This window comes from Euleptes europaea, chromosome 17, assembly GCF_029931775.1.
Source record: "Euleptes europaea isolate rEulEur1 chromosome 17, rEulEur1.hap1, whole genome shotgun sequence".
Lineage (NCBI taxonomy): Eukaryota > Metazoa > Chordata > Lepidosauria > Squamata > Sphaerodactylidae > Euleptes > Euleptes europaea.
In genome coordinates, this window is record NC_079328.1 from 7,943,910 (window position 1) to 7,961,209 (window position 17,300).

General features: G+C 44.5%; 1 protein-coding gene across 1 annotated transcript in view; it reads right to left on the reverse strand.

Moving 5' to 3' along the window:
• SEMA5A (semaphorin 5A) overlaps nucleotides 1-14,605 on the reverse strand; it is a 132,875-nt gene extending 118,270 nt beyond the window's left edge. Inside the window, exons 1-2 of the mRNA XM_056862973.1 lie at nucleotides 14,476-14,605; nucleotides 6,986-7,085 (exon numbers count right to left, since the gene is read on the reverse strand). Coding sequence (XP_056718951.1) covers nucleotides 6,986-7,085; nucleotides 14,476-14,605 — 230 coding nt within the window. The remainder of the gene's footprint in view (nucleotides 1-6,985; nucleotides 7,086-14,475) is intronic.
• Between the last annotated feature and the right edge of the window lie 2,695 nt (nucleotides 14,606-17,300).

Consider the following 17,300-nt stretch of genomic DNA (forward strand, 5'->3'; position numbering starts at 1 on the left):
TAATTATTTTTATTATTGTTGATATCTGTGTTTATATGTTTTGGAAAATAAAAAAAATTATTATTAAAAAAAAAAGAAGAAGGCTCATCGCACCCAGTCCAGGAAACATCTGGAAAACACCTTAAAGGTGTTTGTCCTGGATGCGAGTTCCAATTCCCGCCCCCGCACTCCTGCCTGTTCTAACGTCTCTGAAACTTCTGCTTTCAGAGTGCACCTCCAATAAAATAGCGCCCGCACAAGAGAGGGGGGGCGTGGAGGAAGCAACACGTAATCGTGACGTTGCTTGGGTTCCCCTCCACCTCCCCCCCTTGGCATTTTGGTGCGCCTGCGCGGGATCGTTGGTGCAACTGGATGATAGGATGATGGGCTCACGTTTTCCCCCGACGCCTCTAGTTCTCTCTCACACACAAACCACACACAGAACTCTCTAATCAGATTGCATTGTAACCGACTAGTGAAACTAATGGTGGGGGGAGTGTGCCCTAGAAGTTGGGTGGTTGGGAAAACAGAGGGGTCTTGCAGTCAATCGGGACCCAGAAGCAGCATAGGGAAAGTCTTTCTGCCTAGAGATTGGTGGAGGTGCACTAGAAGTTATCATGGTTTAAATAGAAGGGGGGAGCTTGCAAGCGTACACTTTTATTTCTCCAATTACCAAAGGCTGCCAGGAATGCTCGCTGTGGTGGTTTGGAGGTTAAGAAAGGGGTTTTTTCCCCTCCAAAAACATGAAATTCCCGTTGAGGCTAGGTAGAGAGCAGACAATTCCCCAATGTGATCGGGGGAGTACCCAGCTGAAAGGAGCGTGCACAGCTGAAATGGTCCCATCTGGGATCCCATAGCCTACTCTCTTCCACCCGCTCCCCTTCGTCTCAACGAACAAGCCTCCCTTTGACCCAACGATAGCAAAAGCAGATGGCGATTAAAAAAATGGAAGACGCAAGCAGATAAAAGAGGAGGGACCACAAGATTGACCAGAGGGGGAGGTGAGGTGCGACCAGGAGGGGTATTGCCCATCACGTACAAAGCCCTTTGTGGCTCTGGACTCTCCCCCATTGCTCTGCCACGACAGCTTTGCTCATCTCAGCATGGCCTTCTGAAACTGTCACCTTGCAAATGGGCAAAATCAACAACTGCCCATAGGCGGGCCTTCTCCATTGCAGCTCCCATCTTACAGAACGGCCTGCCTGAGGAGGTCAGGAAGGCTCCCACTCTCCTGGCTTTCCAAAAACTATGCGAACCTGAATTATTCAAGAGGACTCCTCTACGTAGGTAACGGGGTTGCCCTTCACAAAATGATTCCAAAATTACTTGGATAAATTATTAAGGACTGTAGTGTACACTTTGTACAATTTGTTTGTTTGTTTTTCACATTTATAGCCCACCCTCATTCCCAATCAAACCGGGTAACGACCTCTAAAACCGCATAAAACCATAAAACATCAAGATTAAAACAAAGCAGTCATAACAACCATTAAACAACTATAAAACAAGATGGCATTCAGATAAAACGGTGGTAGCCCACCAGCAGAGATTGCACCCCCACAGATAACAGAAGTGGGAGGAAGATGGGGAAGGCCAGCAACGATGGGCAACTCGCGGCTGCCCTCAGGTGTAGGCCTGGCGGAACAGTTCTGTTTTGCAGACTCCTTGCTTATGCTTACTGAGGCAGAAGCTTTTCAAAGGATAAAATGCAGACTCTTAGATATAGGACTTCAAGACCTAAACAGCGCTGCTAATAAAACATGCTCCCCATCAAATTTAGGGGTACCTTTCGATGTTTATCAGCCCTCCCCATACTTATCTCACCTGTGTGATCCTTCTCAACGTAGAGCCATTTCTCTGGCCAGATTTAACGTTTTGCCATCTGCGCTACCAGAAGGCAGATTTTGGAAAATCCCTCTGTCTGACAGGCTTTGCCCTTGTGGCAACGATTGTATTGAAACGGTTGCTCATGTCTTATTTTATTGTAGTTTCTACACAGAATCTCACAACGTACTTTTAAGTCCCCTGTTGGTTAATAGACAGAAAGTCTCAGATTCTTTTAACGTTTCCTATTTATTGAACAATCGTTCGCCCCATACATTGGAGACGGTGGCAGTGTTTTTAAAGTTTGTTTTAAAATCCCGCCAAACTGTTAATTAGCTGGCAGTATCAACAAACAGCACTATTTGATGTAATTGTCTTTTAACTATGCCATAAAGGGCACTTTTTAACATCTCCATTCCTTTTGTACCCCTTGTGTATTATGTTTTTATGCCAATAAAGGAACAATGATGATGATTTCTGTCTTGCAGGCCCTGCGGAACTCATTTAGGTCCTGCAGGGCCCTGATGTCACTAGGAAGACTATTCCAGCAGGCCTTGTCAAGGACAGCTGCACCCTCCTCAGGCCGGGGCCAACCAGTAGGTTGTTATTCGTAAAGCACTGAGCTCTTTGGGGGGCATTCCAGGAGAGGTGGTCCTGCAGGTACCGATGGTCCCAGACCATGTAAGGCTTTAAAGGTCAAAGCCAGCACCTTGAACTATGTATAACTTGCTATAAGTAGGATCCTACTAAGCAATTCTTGCATCATTTAACGTGTAATGTTAATTCTTAGGTTTTGCTTCAGTTCTGTTTTTTAGATTTCTGGTTGGTTTTACAACTCTAACCCTATTGCATTGTATTGACTCACTCTGTGGAATCCACCCTGAGTGCCAATGAGACAGGCGCAGACAAATTACATACATACATACATACATACATACATACATACATACATACATACGTACATACATACACTCACACACACACACAAATCTCCCCAAGCTGACTGCCAATTGAGGGTCCAAGCCAAATCTACTCTGTTTTCCAAACACGCTTCTAGCAACTGAGGGCCAGATGACACTCTGGTTTGGCCCAGGAGCAGCCAGCTGTTGATCTCTAATTTATATGGAATGAAATCTCATCATAAAATCACAGTGCTGGTGGTTTATTTCAATTTGAAGGGCTTGCTTATATTAAATCAAGCCTTGCTGTTCAGCATCTGCTGTTTTCTACTTTCCCTCTTTCTCCCTTCACTGTCAGCCTCATGGCCTCTATTATTAAAACCAGCTGAAAGCTATTTTGGAGTGCATCTGCTGTCCGGAAAATACACACACACACACACACACACCCTTTGCAGAGGACAATAAGTCTGTAGCAAATGAAAACCAGAATACAATCTAATGCAGCTATAAAGACTTCTTGTGCTGGACATTTTAAATTTATTTATTTAAAACCTTTTCTATCCCACATTGCTCCCCCAGCCATCCATTCTTCTGATTGAGATTTCCCTACTGGGCTTCACTTCTGAAAATGTGTATTTCCAGCTCAGCCTCTCACACACATTGTTTGCAAATGGTAATAAATCATGGACATTAACCATTACAGACGCTGGCTGACAGCTGGCCATCCTGGGGCATAGGCTGACGTGTCTTCGACGGCTGCCAATGTGCCTCATGTCCATTTTCCCAATGCGATACCCATCAGGGAGAATGATACCCCTTCAGGCAAGGGAAAGGGGCCGAGAGAGAGAAATTAATTTGCAGTTTAAATTTAGAGAGGAAGGAAGAGAAAGTTGAGTGGTAGTTGGGATGTTGCCTGGGAGGCACAAGCAGGTTGTTCTTTGGATATCTGCTACTTGTGTTTAGAAATCTACTTGAATACTTTAAATCTCTCCAGGATCAGAGGAGCACGCCTATTATATTAGGTGCTCTGGAACACAGTCAGGATGGTGCTGCTGCAGTCATCTTGTTTGTGGGCCTCCTGGCGGCACCTGGTTGGCCACTCTGTGAACAGACGGCTGGATGGATCTTGGTCTGATCCAGCATGGCCTTTCTTATGTTCTTAAATAAAATAATTACAAAGACAATGGGGAGATGGGGTGTCTCTAACAGTAACAATACATAGAGCAGCCTTTCTTTGTTTAAGAAAGCTCTCTGATAGCAATCCAGAGAAGCTGTAAGATGGAACAATTTAGGACTGCATTTGTGGGCCTATGGAAGGTGTGAATGATCTGATGGTTTAACAGAACTGGATGCTAGATTCATGACTTTGTACAACTTTTTGTAGGTTGTTCTGTTTTCAGGCAGAATGTGTTCACAGTGTATTACTACCTCACTTCCTGTTGTTTCCTGCCTTGGACCTCACTTGGTTTGGAAGGAAGGTAGTTAGTTATCCAACCAAGCAGTTTCTCCAAAGGAACAGCATTTCCCTTTGTAGAAGACATTGATAAGAGTTTCCCCACTCTGCCCCTTGTTGTGGTCCTGAGGGTTTGCTGACCGTGCCCCGGAACAAAAGTTGGGCTTGCCTCTCAAGCCCGGCTCTCTGTGCCCTGCCTTCAGAGGTGACACACGTGGCAACAACAGGGCATTTTCTGTGGTGGCACCTCAACTTTAGAATGCGGCCCTTCAGGCTCACCTGGCACTTACCTTACTTTCTTTTAGGTGCCAACCTAAAATACAGCTTTTGACCCAGGCTATTAATAAGTTCTAGCTTATTAGCATTTTCATAGCCTGCTTCTGTTTTATGGGCAGTTTCTATGCCATTTATGTCCAATGGTTTTTAATATTGTTTTTCATGGTAAGCTGCCTTGACAAGGATTCTGAAGACTTACAGGTTAAGTATCCTTTATCCAGATTGCTTGGGACCAGAAGTGGCCCGTATCTCGGATTTTTCCGTATTTTGGAATATTCTGGAATGTTTGCATATACACAATGAGATACGTTGGGGATGGGACCCAAGTCTAACCATGAAATTCATTTATGTTTTATATATACTTTATACACATAGCCTGAATGTAATTTTAAACAATATTTTTAATAATTTTGTGTACATTGAACCATCAATGGTGCTGCTGAGGGCCTGTGAGTAATTCCTGCATGCCGGTTCCGGATATCGGACGTCCGGATAAGGGATACTCAACCTGTATTCTAAATAAAGTTCACAGATAGTCAGATGTATGCCATGTTAAATAAAGAAGCATCATCTACATTTTAGGGTGCAAATAAGTTTATCTTTACTTCTTAGGTAAATTGATTTAACAAAACTGTATTTTCTACTTTCCTTCAGTTATTTTTACATTTGTTTTGCTTACTCAAGGGCAAGCCAGGGCATGGGTGTTATAGCTGGATTAGAGGAAAGGGCACAAGCAACAGACAGAATTAAAGGAGAGTCAGTGAGGACCAGACTAAAGAATCAGAAAGCAGGCTCCAAGCTAGGATCACCGACCTCCAGGTGGGGCCGGAGATCTTCCAGAATTATAACAGATGTCCGGATGACAGAGATCAGTTCCCCTAGAGAAAATGGCTGCTTTGGAGGGTTGGTTCTATGGCATTATACCCCCACTGAGGTCCCTTGCCACCTCAAACCCCTCCCTCCCCAGGCTCCACCCCCCAATCTCCAGGGATTTCCCAACCCAGAGTCGGCAACCCTACTCAAAGCACAGACAAGGAGCTCTAAGCAGAAGCTTTTGACCAGTTAGTGAACAGCCTCTTCTGGTTTCCTTTAGAGGGCCAGCTGAGAGATCAGGAACGACAAACAACCAAGCTACAACAGGCTCAGGTGTTTCTGCATTCCAAGGAAGGACTCTGCTTAGAAGCAATTCCTGATGTTGAGATTCTTCCATATTGGTTCTATTCACCAGTTTGATTAGAATCAAATTTCAACAAACTCAAGGAAGAAGCAAGGTCAGTTCATGCCACAGAAAGCCCACCACATACTCTATTTAGACTACACCATTTCAGCAAGAAATCATTTTGTTGGCTGTTCTGAGATTTTAACTAGCTTGCAAAAACCAAATGACCAGCTGATATCTACTAAGCCAAAGCCACTTCCTTAAAGCACCATAATTAAAACTCAACCTGATCCCCCCAAAAAAACTCCTCTAGAAGGGCAAGCTTGCATTTGTAGACAGCTGCAAAAATACCATTTTAGCATGTAGACGGCATTTCCAGAGCAGTCACAGCAGGCTCTTCAGTGATATATTAGCCTGGCTACACAATGTGCATGGCATGAATATGTGCCAAGAAGTTGAAGACAGGTTCAGTGACTGGTTAGCTCGGGGGTCCCCAACCTTTTTGAGCCTGTGGGCACCTTTGGAATTCTGACAAAGGGTGGTGGATGCAACCACAAAATGGCTGCCTCAGGAGGCAGAGCCGACCACAAAATGTCACCAAGTGAGGTTTTGCTTTACTTTAATAGTAACTCTGCAACATTTCAGGCAGAAGCTCTGTTTACCAGGATGTCTTTTTAAATGAACAGTCTGGTTACAAATATTTTCTTGCATTCACGCAGTTTACCTTCAGCCATGCAGTGGATATACTTGTGTTGTGCAGGCAGCTGCTGCCAAAGCAATGTTTTTTTTAAATCTGCACTCTCCAGTAGCCAATCAGAAGCCCTGCTGGGCAAAAGGCTCTTCTTGCCATGCCCACTTTCCCAAAACACTTGGTGGGTGCCAGAAAATGTCTCGGCAGGTGCCCTGATGCCCACTAGCACCACGTTGGGGACCCCTAGTTTAGCTCTTCCCTCCCCATGAACTTTAAGCAATGGCTACTTGTTTGTAGTTTTTAAAGTGAAACATGTATGTTTATTTGTTCATTCACTTTATTTAAACTGCTTTGGAGTTGTGTGGGGAAGGTGGATGAGTGACATTGCTAGTACTGGGCAACTGACACTCTCCACTTCAACCACTACTGAGGTTCGTGATTAATTTCAGTTTTATGCCTAAAGAATCAAGGGTGGTGGTGGAAGAACTGGCCCTTTTCCTGTTATACGAGATGCAGTAGCTGAAAGTTAAAGGAACCCTGTCCCATGGTGAATGCAGCATCAAACACAAGAACCTAAATTCTTTACATTTTAAAGCCTTCCATCGATGTTTCCTGGATAAAGATCATCACATTTTATGGCAGACGTATACCAGCCAGAGAAAATCAGCCTGCTGATAATAGACATTATAAGAGCATCCCCTCACCTTGCTCCAATTATAAGTTCTTCTTGTCTGGGATCAAATGTTATCTGAGAAAAGTCAACAGCATTTTCTGCTCTGAAAACACGTAGCCAGGGAGCAATTTCTATGGAAATAGAAAGAAATATTTAGCATTTATATAGCACATTTTGAACGTTCAAAGCATTTCACATTCACCTTCATTAAGGTAGGTCAGCCTAATTATCCTTCTAATGCAGATATCCATCCTAAGGTCACCTCTCTGGGTTTTCATTTGCCTGCTGTTAACACCACCAACACATGCTTCCCCAACTGTATTCTCCATGTCATATGAGCATTCACTGGCAGCAGAGCTGAGATGCAGAGAGAATGTCAAGGTTCACATCCCAGCCTTATAAATACATGCTTTCTCTCCACCTCCCAGAGTGATTTCCACCTCTCTTTATCAATGTTGGGAAGAGAGGGCAAAATGTTCCGGAGAGGGGCAGACAGATGGGTAGAGGATAACAAGACACAAATTGGCATAGTCTCTGGAGAGGTTGCTACTTCTTTGGAAGCGTCCTTTGGAAGAAGGACCGCCTGACACTTTCACCTAGGAAACCTGAGGGCCAAAGTAGAGGTTACAGCGGCCACGGGGCCAAACTGTGGGGGGTGCTTCAGCACTTAAAAATGCATGAGGGGGGAAACAAGATAACCTGTTGCTGCCATGTAGGATTGGTACCTCAAGGCAATTTTTTAAAAGTTGAATTCTCCTCTAAAACGGCATTGGGTGGACTGGCCAAATGGCCCACTGTCACATCTAGTTTGGCCCTGAGAAAGAGATCACCATTTGCACATGTTGCTGAGTCCAGTGGGTCTCAAACGTTCCATCATTGCAGAACACTTTGCACATATATTCTTTTTTTTTTTTGCTGAGGAACCATTCAGTTAGGGGGTCAGCAGCCGTGCATAATCAAAGAGCCAAATTGTGTAAAAATTCAGAGCAAGGGCCAGTATAAAAATCCCAGTGGCATAACTGAAAATATACAACTCAGCACCGACATATTAACAATCTGTGAAGGTTCTGCGGCCCAAACACAAATTGTTGTATGCAGCACCCACGAGATCTCACAATAACTCATCATTATACTCAGAAGCACCTTGTGTGGTTCTTTTTAGATCTACTTACACAGATCTGTGCTTGCTTTGTACTGGGATTCCTGGCAACTGTTCACTTCCCTCCCTTTCCTTTCTGTAAAGCATCTCTAATAAGCCTTTGAATGCCATGAAAAAATAACTAAACTTTGGCTGCTGTTCTCTTCACATACTGATTATTCTAGCAGCTCAACACCCCCCTCGAATATACTTTAACATGAAGATTTCATTGCCTTTTACTCGTGGCCATAGTTGGTTCCATACTGAGCCATATTTGGCTCTGGAGTCACAGGCTGCACACACCCCTGGCTTTAAATGTTCGCCACAGAAACTTTACACTGTAGCAATTGAGGGAGTGTGCGCATATTCTAAGGTATACTCCCATTAGAGAGCACTGGCCGGATCCCAGGGATTCCCGTCATTGATCCATATGAACTTGCTATGCGTTGTACAAAGTACCAAACATACCAACGCAGCCGTATATGATAGAGGAGCATCATCTGTTATGTTTAAGAAGTCCGGAGAGGAACAGTGTGGAAAAAAACTAGGTAAAAACTTATGACGGAAAACAAGAAGTCAGTCCCAAGGCACTGGTTAGATATCTATGTAGCTTGCATTGGTACAATTAGAAACATAACAGTGGAAGATGAGAGAAGAGAAAAGGTCAGAGTCATCCAGGGTCACATCTGGCTAAACCAACCTCATGGGGCAAGCTATATGATAAGAGCAGAACCATGAAAGCATAGTCTCACTGCAAACCCAAAAGGCAACTAGATGTATGGAAAGATCAACACTGAAAAAAGCGGAGGAAAGATCTAAAAGAGTAGGAAAAGAAAGAGAGTGCTAGAAATATTACAAGAGTCATTTGTGTGAAGTTGGGGGAAAAACACAGTACAGAAGAATCAGGGAGCAAGCCTTAATAGGTCTATTCAGAAGAAAGTCCCATGTTATTCAATGGTTCTTACTCCCAGGAAAGTGTTCTTAGGACCCAACCTTAGAAGATGAAAGTAAAGATATATGAATGTACAAGTCTCTGAAGAAGTTTAGATGAAGGAACAACTGCCAGTACAGAATATGAGGTGAAGTTTTCAGAAGAATTGGAGGAATCATGACTTGCTTGAAGTTAGAAGGAACACCATTGGAAGAAGAAAAGGTTAGGAAAGCGCAAAAAGAAGAAAACGAGTAGGATGAATGCTTTAGTGCAATAAAAACACACAAAGATGAGACATCAGTTAAAAGATAAAGGCGAAAAAAGCAATAGCTAAGGGAAAGGAGGCGATCAGGAGCAGAACAGAAGAAGGAGAATTGGCAAAGAATGCCTGACTGTGTGCCATCTCTATCTACAAAACAGTCAGCTGAACATGGAGAGAGACAATAAAAGAGAGTTCACCCACAAAATGGGGGTGACACGTTGTATGGAAGAAGAATAAATTTAAAAGGAAGAAAGACCAAAACACAATGCTATTGGCGCCACAGACAAAAACACAAAATTGGTATCCAGACTGTGGTGGCATTAAGGTGCTTGCAGGTGTCATGAGGGGCTGTGGCTCAATGGTAGAGCATCTGCTTGGCATGCAGAAGGTCCCAGGTTCAATCCCCGGCATCTCCAGTTAAAGGGACTAGGCAAGTAGGTGATGTGAAAGACCCTGTGCCTGAGACCCTGGAGAGCCGCTGCGGGTCTGAGTAGACAATACTGATTTTGATGGACCAAGGGTCTGATTCAGTATAAGGCAGCTTCATGTGTTCATGAGACGCTCCAAAGGCTCTGGGGATTGACAGAACCTATGCTGCAAGGCACTCCCAAGGAGATGAGCAGCTATGTTTCACACCAACTGAGGCTTGTCAGGAGTCTTGGATACCATACGGTATTCAAGCAGTACTGAAGTGCATGAATGAAACCCTTCCAATCTGGTGTTTATCTTCTTATTTTCCTCCGATGCCCATTCCTATTTCACTTCCTTGATTTTTCAGGATTATGGGGGTGGGGGGGTGTTTTTTAACCAAGCTGAATACAGGTACTCTGTAACCCCACAAACGGGAACGAAGCTGTGATGACTGGCATTTGGAAGAGGAAACATCACCCTCTTTCAGAACCACAAAATGCTCTATAGTAGTTACCCACCAGCTACAATATGGAGGGCCCCGTCAATTTTCTCCATTCATCCCATGCTGAATCGAAAATGCAGTTTTACAGGGGCAATGAAACAAGAAACACAGAATCACATTTTGAACCATTCTGCCATCCCATATGTTATCAGGGCCATTCCTGGAAACTCTGAGGTTCTGCTGCATTTGTTCAGCCTTCTGACCAAGGAACATCTGACTCAATTAATCTTTGTTTATGCCAGACAACAATCAGCCCAATTGTTGTGGAGAACGTGACAGAAAGAACAGACCCGTCCTTTGGAACATTTCTCACAGATCTTGAAGCCTTCCAGATGAAGATAACGTTGAATTGATTCATCGCCTGCCTTCAAACCAATTTGTCATAATAAATTGGCAGATTTTTATAAATAAATTTGCACAAATTTGATATAAATTTACATGCAAAGATATGCAGATTTGCATTAACTTCAATAAAGGCATGCAGGATTTTGCTAGTGTTGGGATTCTGCCTGTACCCCTTGTGCTTCGCCGCATGCTGTACAAAAGAGTTGCCCAGCTTTGAGGAGTGGTATTTGTCGATGTACATGGAGATCCAGAGTGGGCAGTGGAGGGGCCAAACAGTCCTCAGGCACATGTAAAACAAAACTTGCATCTTTTTGAATCCTAGCCACAGTCTGCCCACATTCCTTCAGCAAATATGATTCCTATGTTTAGTGTCTAGCGGGAAGAATCAGAGACTGCGTGGCACTGGCAACTGCAGGTTTTTGATTTTTTTCCCCTGGAACCCTCTTATTATCAAGGGAGGCTTTCTCCTTTGTTTCTCTTGCTGAGCTTCTGTGTCCTCCTCTCAATTTCACAAAGCTGATTTCAGCAGCTATAATTGCCAAGTAAGAAAATGAATCAATTTGAGAAGCGGCATCATTACTGTAGCAGCAAGCAAAAGGCCCCAGCTGCTGTTTAGCAGTTCCTTGCATCAGACTGTGGTAGTTACATACGTTCCTAAGGGAATATATACACCAGTTACTCAAAAAAATACTGCAGGGCAGAGAAATTGGGATGTTATTTATTTGTTCACCCTGCTGGTGTAGCCAGTTTCCTGTTCCCCCCACTGAGTAATCACTGTTTACTGTGAGCAGCTTACCCCACCCCCTCATTCACACATTACAGTATACCCCTCCTCTCTTCTTTAGTGTCACTGCTAACTTTTGCAGTTACTAAAATTGCCAATATGGTCGCTGCTGGTTCCCTGAAACAACACTAGCAATTATGACATTCCCTGTGGAGAAAAAGCAGAGCCCTTAACAGTGGAAACCACAAAGAACCCTTTAGGATGGGAAATTAAGTGAATATATAGCTGATCCGAATCACTCCAAAACCGAGACATGGAGTCTCAAATATCAAGGATCCAGCTTTGTAACTGGACTCATTTATATATCTAATTCTGAAGTGTGCCTGCGGATACTTAAATCTGCAGATGGGGGGGCACACTCACCCCCAAGAGATTTTTCTGCAGACTCAGGGGACTCCTTGGGTCTGCAGAAAAATCTGAAATTTGAAAAAACAAAACCCATAGGGTATTTAAATTCCTTCGATTTAAAAAAATCTCTTCATCTGCCGCTGCAGAGCCAGGCAAGCTGGCAAGAGAGCAGGGCCTGGGGGTGGGAGGAGGCCTCGCCATGCTCACCTGGAGCAGCGCCAGGTGAGCCGACAAGAGGACGGGGATGGGGGGAGAAGAGGTCTGGAGCCAACAATGGCGAGGGGAGATGGGATTCCCTCCCCCACATGAGTTTCGCGGGGCCCCACTTGTTTTCCCAATTTCAACATCCCACACTTCTGGCTAATCAAAATGAAACATTATCCAGAATACAAGATTTTTGAAAGCGGGTACACAACCCTTTGGAGGGTGAACTCTATGGCACTGCACCCTGCTGAAGTCCCTGCCCTTCCCCAAACCCCAGGCTCCACCCCCAAAATCTCCAGCTATTTCCCTACTTTAGGAAACCCTAAAGCTTCAGTTGGTAGTGAAAACATTTCAGGGCAGCTTCCCTCCTCAGCTTGCTTTGCAACACCTTTTTTCTCCTTCCACTCCCTACTCCTGTGTCCCCCTCCCCGCTTGGGTTAGAGAACAAGGTCCCAAATTCTGTCTGTGCCGCTCCTCCAAAAAGCAGCTACACTTGATGCTTCTCATCTACTTAAACGCACCTTCATTCCCGACTCTGCTTCCGGGCCGGATAAGTATGGCAGCCTGGGCACCATTTCTTAGACTAAGGTGCGTCTGTTGCTAGATGGAGTCAAAGAGACGTAACCCAGGATTTGGGGTCCTCATCCTGCACCCCCAAAATGCTACCAGTAGATTATATAGTGCATTTAAGTACATTGGATATTTTACAGGGATTAGAGATGCCCCCCACCCCCCTGGGTAATGAAAGAAAAAATCCCTATGCTGACCGGTGAGTATTAACCCACTTAGAAGCGGCACGCAGGCTCAGTTTAAAAATATACAGAAATGTACAGAAATATACAAACAACTAGAAATACACATAAAGAGTTCATCCTTCATGTTGGATTTGATTTGTCTGCGCTGTTTGCCAAGACCGCTGGAGCTGGCTGTTTGAGTGTCAATTTCAAGCCGCGTTATCCTTATTAAGGATCCTTCACGGACCTTTTGGACGCTCTTAGGGTCATTTGTGTATTAGTGGATAGTGAAATTCATTGGGCTGCTTGTTTATTTATGTATATTTCTAGTTAAGATGCCAATAAAGGTATTGCATTGTATTGTATATTTCTAGTTGTCTGTATATTTCTGTACATTTCTATATTTTGAAACTGAGCCTGCATGCTGCTGCTTAGTGTGTTAATCCCCCCTGTGGGGGCAGGGAACGCCTCGGCCCCCGGCTCCCTTTTCCCGCTGCTGCTTGGAGCAGCAGGAGAAAAATAAAATTTAAAAATGGCCATTGGGCCTATGATGTGACATCACTTTGGGGAAGGGGCAGAAATGACATCACACCTTTTTAGGAAACATTGGGAACTGTGGTGAAACTATAGAATCACCTTCCCTTCTCCTCCCCACAACAGACACCCTGTGAGGTAGGTGGGGCTGTGACGTGCCCAAGGTCACCCAGCGGGCTTTGTGTGTAGGAGTGGGGAAACAAATCCAGTTCACCAGATTAGTGTCCGCCGCTCATGTGGAGGAGTGGGGAATCAAACCCGGTTCTCCAGATCAGAGTCCACCGCTCCAAAGGTCAACCAATATGTTGGGGGTCCTCAGATGTGCAGCACCCAGGGCCAGTTTGCTTCCTACATGCAAATAGGTCTGATATGAGGGTGAGGAATCCATTAATGGCTGCTGATCACAAAGGAATGGATGCCTTCCTATTCCCCTTAAAAGAAAAAGACTTTTGCGGGGGGGGGGGGAGCCTCTCCCAGGTGAAAGGCTGAGATTCCTTCCCACTTTTTAATTGTAAATGTGCTGACTGCAGCAGCAAAGTAGTTCAAGAAAGAGAGGCAGGCAGACAGACTTGCAGTGGCATGAGACTTTAGTAGCAGAAAAGAGCAAGAGTCCAGTAGCACCTTAAGACAACAAAATTTCTGGAAGGTTATGAGGTTTCCTGAGTCACAGCTCACTTCTTCAGATACAGCAGGAATATGAGTCCATTTATCCTTAAGTAGAGAAGAGTGAATTCAGACACCCAATGGCAATAGCATGTAAATGTCAGTAGCGGGTAAATTACAACAGCAGGTGTGACTGGATTAGGTGTGATATGCAGAGGGGTAGTAGGCATGGAGGAATTAGCACTGATAATGAGACATGAATCTCAGGTCTCTGTTCAGTCCAGGAGAATGCATTGTCTTGCGCTTCATTATCAATCGTAATTCAGCAGTCTCTCTTTCTAATCTCCCTTTGAAATCCCTTTGTAAGAGAACTGCTACTCTTAAATCAGCAGCTGAATGTCCTGGAAGATTAAAATGTTTCCCCGCTGGTTTCTGAAAGTTGGGGTTTCTGATGTCAGACTTATGTCCATTTGATCTTCGTCGCAGGGACTGGCCTGTTTGTCCAGTGTAGAGGCTGGAAGGGCATAGCTGGCATGTGGTGGCATAAATCACGTTAGAAGATGAACAGGAGTATGAACCTGAGATAGTACGGCTGACGTTGCTGGGCCAAGTGATGGTGTTGCTAGGATCTGTATGAGAGCAAAGTTGGCACCTGGGTTTGATTTGAGTCTCACTTGCCCCTTTCTAGAAAAATATTTGGATAGGCTACCTTCCTCCTTGCTTACCTTCACTGGTAACAACAGGGTGCTCCACCCGCTGACACTGAGGGTCCTCCTGTGCTGCTGTCCCCAGGAATAACACCCCCAGCCCTGTGACTAGCATTGCAGTCAGGGTGCTAGCCTTCATCTTGGCCATGTCGTCCTTCACACTGGTCACATCTCCCTTAGCCAGACACCCTCCTTGCATTCAGGTGTGGGAAGGACCTGCAGAAGGCAAAGAAAAAGATTATAGTCAGATCAAGGATGGGCAATTTCTGTATTTGGGGAGGGGGCATAATCTGTTTTCTTAATGTCATTCCAAAGGTTGGAAGGGTATTTTGCCATTTAACCGAATTTCTTTACGAGTGGTCACCAGCGCTACTGAGGGCTACCAAACATTGAAGGGCCACAGTTATAGATCAGCAGAACTTTAAAGCAGAAATGAAGGACTTGGTTAGTACTCCAGCATTTAGGGAATTTTTATGCCTCTCCAGGGAACCTGCCCAAGTCAAAAATGAAGAAAATAAAGACAAAAAGACAAACAAATAAAAATATAATAAACAGATAAACATAAAACAAATAAAATAAGCATAATAGAAACATCAAACATAAAGAATTCCTTATTTTATTGATTTTTTAATTTTTTCCCCGTTCTTACACCCGCATTCACACAATCTCCTACTGAGTGATGATATGGGCAAGATCCCCCCCCCCCATCTTGATTACCATTCGGTAGAGATTCTCAGGCTCTGACAATTGCTTTCCAAGCCCAATGCAGCCAGGCGTTCACCGGGTGGGCATCCCTGACCAAGACCATCAAAGACCAACTTCTTTGGTACCATTTATCCTTCGGATCCCATTTGCCATCTGCTCATCCAAGCCTTAGATTTAGAAGATAGTTCAGCAACTCTCCCCAGGTGCCCCTGCCTTCGGTCCACTTACAAATCCTGCTAGGGTAAGAGCTCCACCATGTAACTTGCAGTGGAGGAGCCAGAAGTGGAATCGGGAGGAAACCTCTATGCCACCCTTTTCTTTAAATAACCAATTATGGGGAAAGCAGCAAAGTTAAAATGCCACATCTCTGCAAACATCACTTTTCTTTTTAAATAGTCCACAGAGCTACTTCGAATTGTTCACATTCCTGGGCCAACGCATCTCTCCTATGAATATTCTATGAATCTGTGCTCAGCTTCTATGGGAAAGCTTTGTTTTATACACTTCTATTGTATACATAGCTCCATTGTCATTCTTTTTACATAAAATTGCCCGGGGGGATAAAATGATAAATAAGGCTTATCGGGCTATTTGTACCAAGGCAACATGCCTTTTTATCTTTTAGCAGGAGATAACTCAATGTACTTTTCTTTCCATAGCCAGCAGAGAGAGAAGCTGGATGAAGGGGGAACCCTGCTGCTCCTCAGAAGCTTTTCAGAGGTTCTGCAATTACAAGAGCAGGAATGGCTGACTCACTTTCCCATTAAACAGATTTTACTCCATTCCCTATTATCCTGCTAAACAGCACAGGTGCAGAGCCCTGTTTGGTGTGTTCTAGGTTGTGCTCCCTAGTTCACAGGAACTGTAGTGAGACACAACAGGCCTGCATGAACAGAGTGAACCCCTAGGACACTTCCCAGAATCTTTGGTAACAGAGATATGCAGTAGTTCCTGGGCAGACAAGAGGAAAGGAACTTCAGATCCAGAATGGCGCGCCAGCCCCCCGTTCCTCTTGGGGACTGCGGAAGGCACGGAGTATACACCTAAAAAACGTTGAGATGGAATGACATGTTCGATAGCCTGACTGCCCATAAGGTGTTTGCACTGCAATGGCGGTGCGAAGAAACTTGTCTCTTTTGAGAGGTTGGGGAGGGGGGACGAGGCGATCCAGAGGGGTATGGGAGAATTCTATTAGATATCCTTGATTGACTATCTGAAGCCCCCAGTGGTTTGCTTGGGCAGCCGTCCAACAGGTAGAGAAGAGGCTCAACCATCCTCCGCTTCGCTGGCATCACCGCTTCGCTGGACAGGAGCTGCTGGCATATCAATCTGTCTGGAACTGGGAGCAGCATGATGTTCTAGAAAAGCGACCTCCCCTGCAAAAGGATCCTCCGGAAAGCGCCCATTGACCCCTTCTTTGGTCATAGCGGAATTGGGGGAGAGAGTGGAAGGAGGAAAAGGAATGAGAGGAGTAACCCTTGTGCTCCCTGTGCACGCTTTTGGGCAAGGACTTCTTCTTATCCTTAGATTCCACGAGTATGGAATCCAGCAGATCCCCAAAGAGCTTGCCGCCTTGGCAGGGGAACCCCGAAGCTCAGCTTTGGATCGTGGTTCGGCTTACCATGGGCGAAGCCATAAGGCCCTCCTGGCTACAGATTGTGTGACAAATGCCCGTGCCGAGAAGGACACAGTGTCGAGAGTAGAGTCTGCCAGGAAGGGAACCGCTCTTAGTACGGTACCCTAGAAAGTCCTTCTAAAGCCCTCTTGTTATCCTCTGAATAAGCTGATCTAACATGTTTGTCCGCACTAAGGCAGCTCTGGAAATAAGGGTGGAAGTGATGGAGGCACTAATCACCACTGCAGAGGCCTCATGTGCCCCTAGAAAGACTAGTTCCGCCTTTCTATTTTTTTATTTTTTTTATTTTTATAATATAAAACAAAACAAACAGAAAAAAACCCAAAGAGTACATACAAATTGTTTTAACTACATAGTACAATAAAAATTACAAAATTTAAAGTACCCTTAAAACCCACCACCCACCTTAATACAGTGACCCATCACCAGACGTCCGGAGAAGTATCTTAACAGTTTTTAAAATTATTCAATAATAACAATAATATGAAGATAAAACATTTAT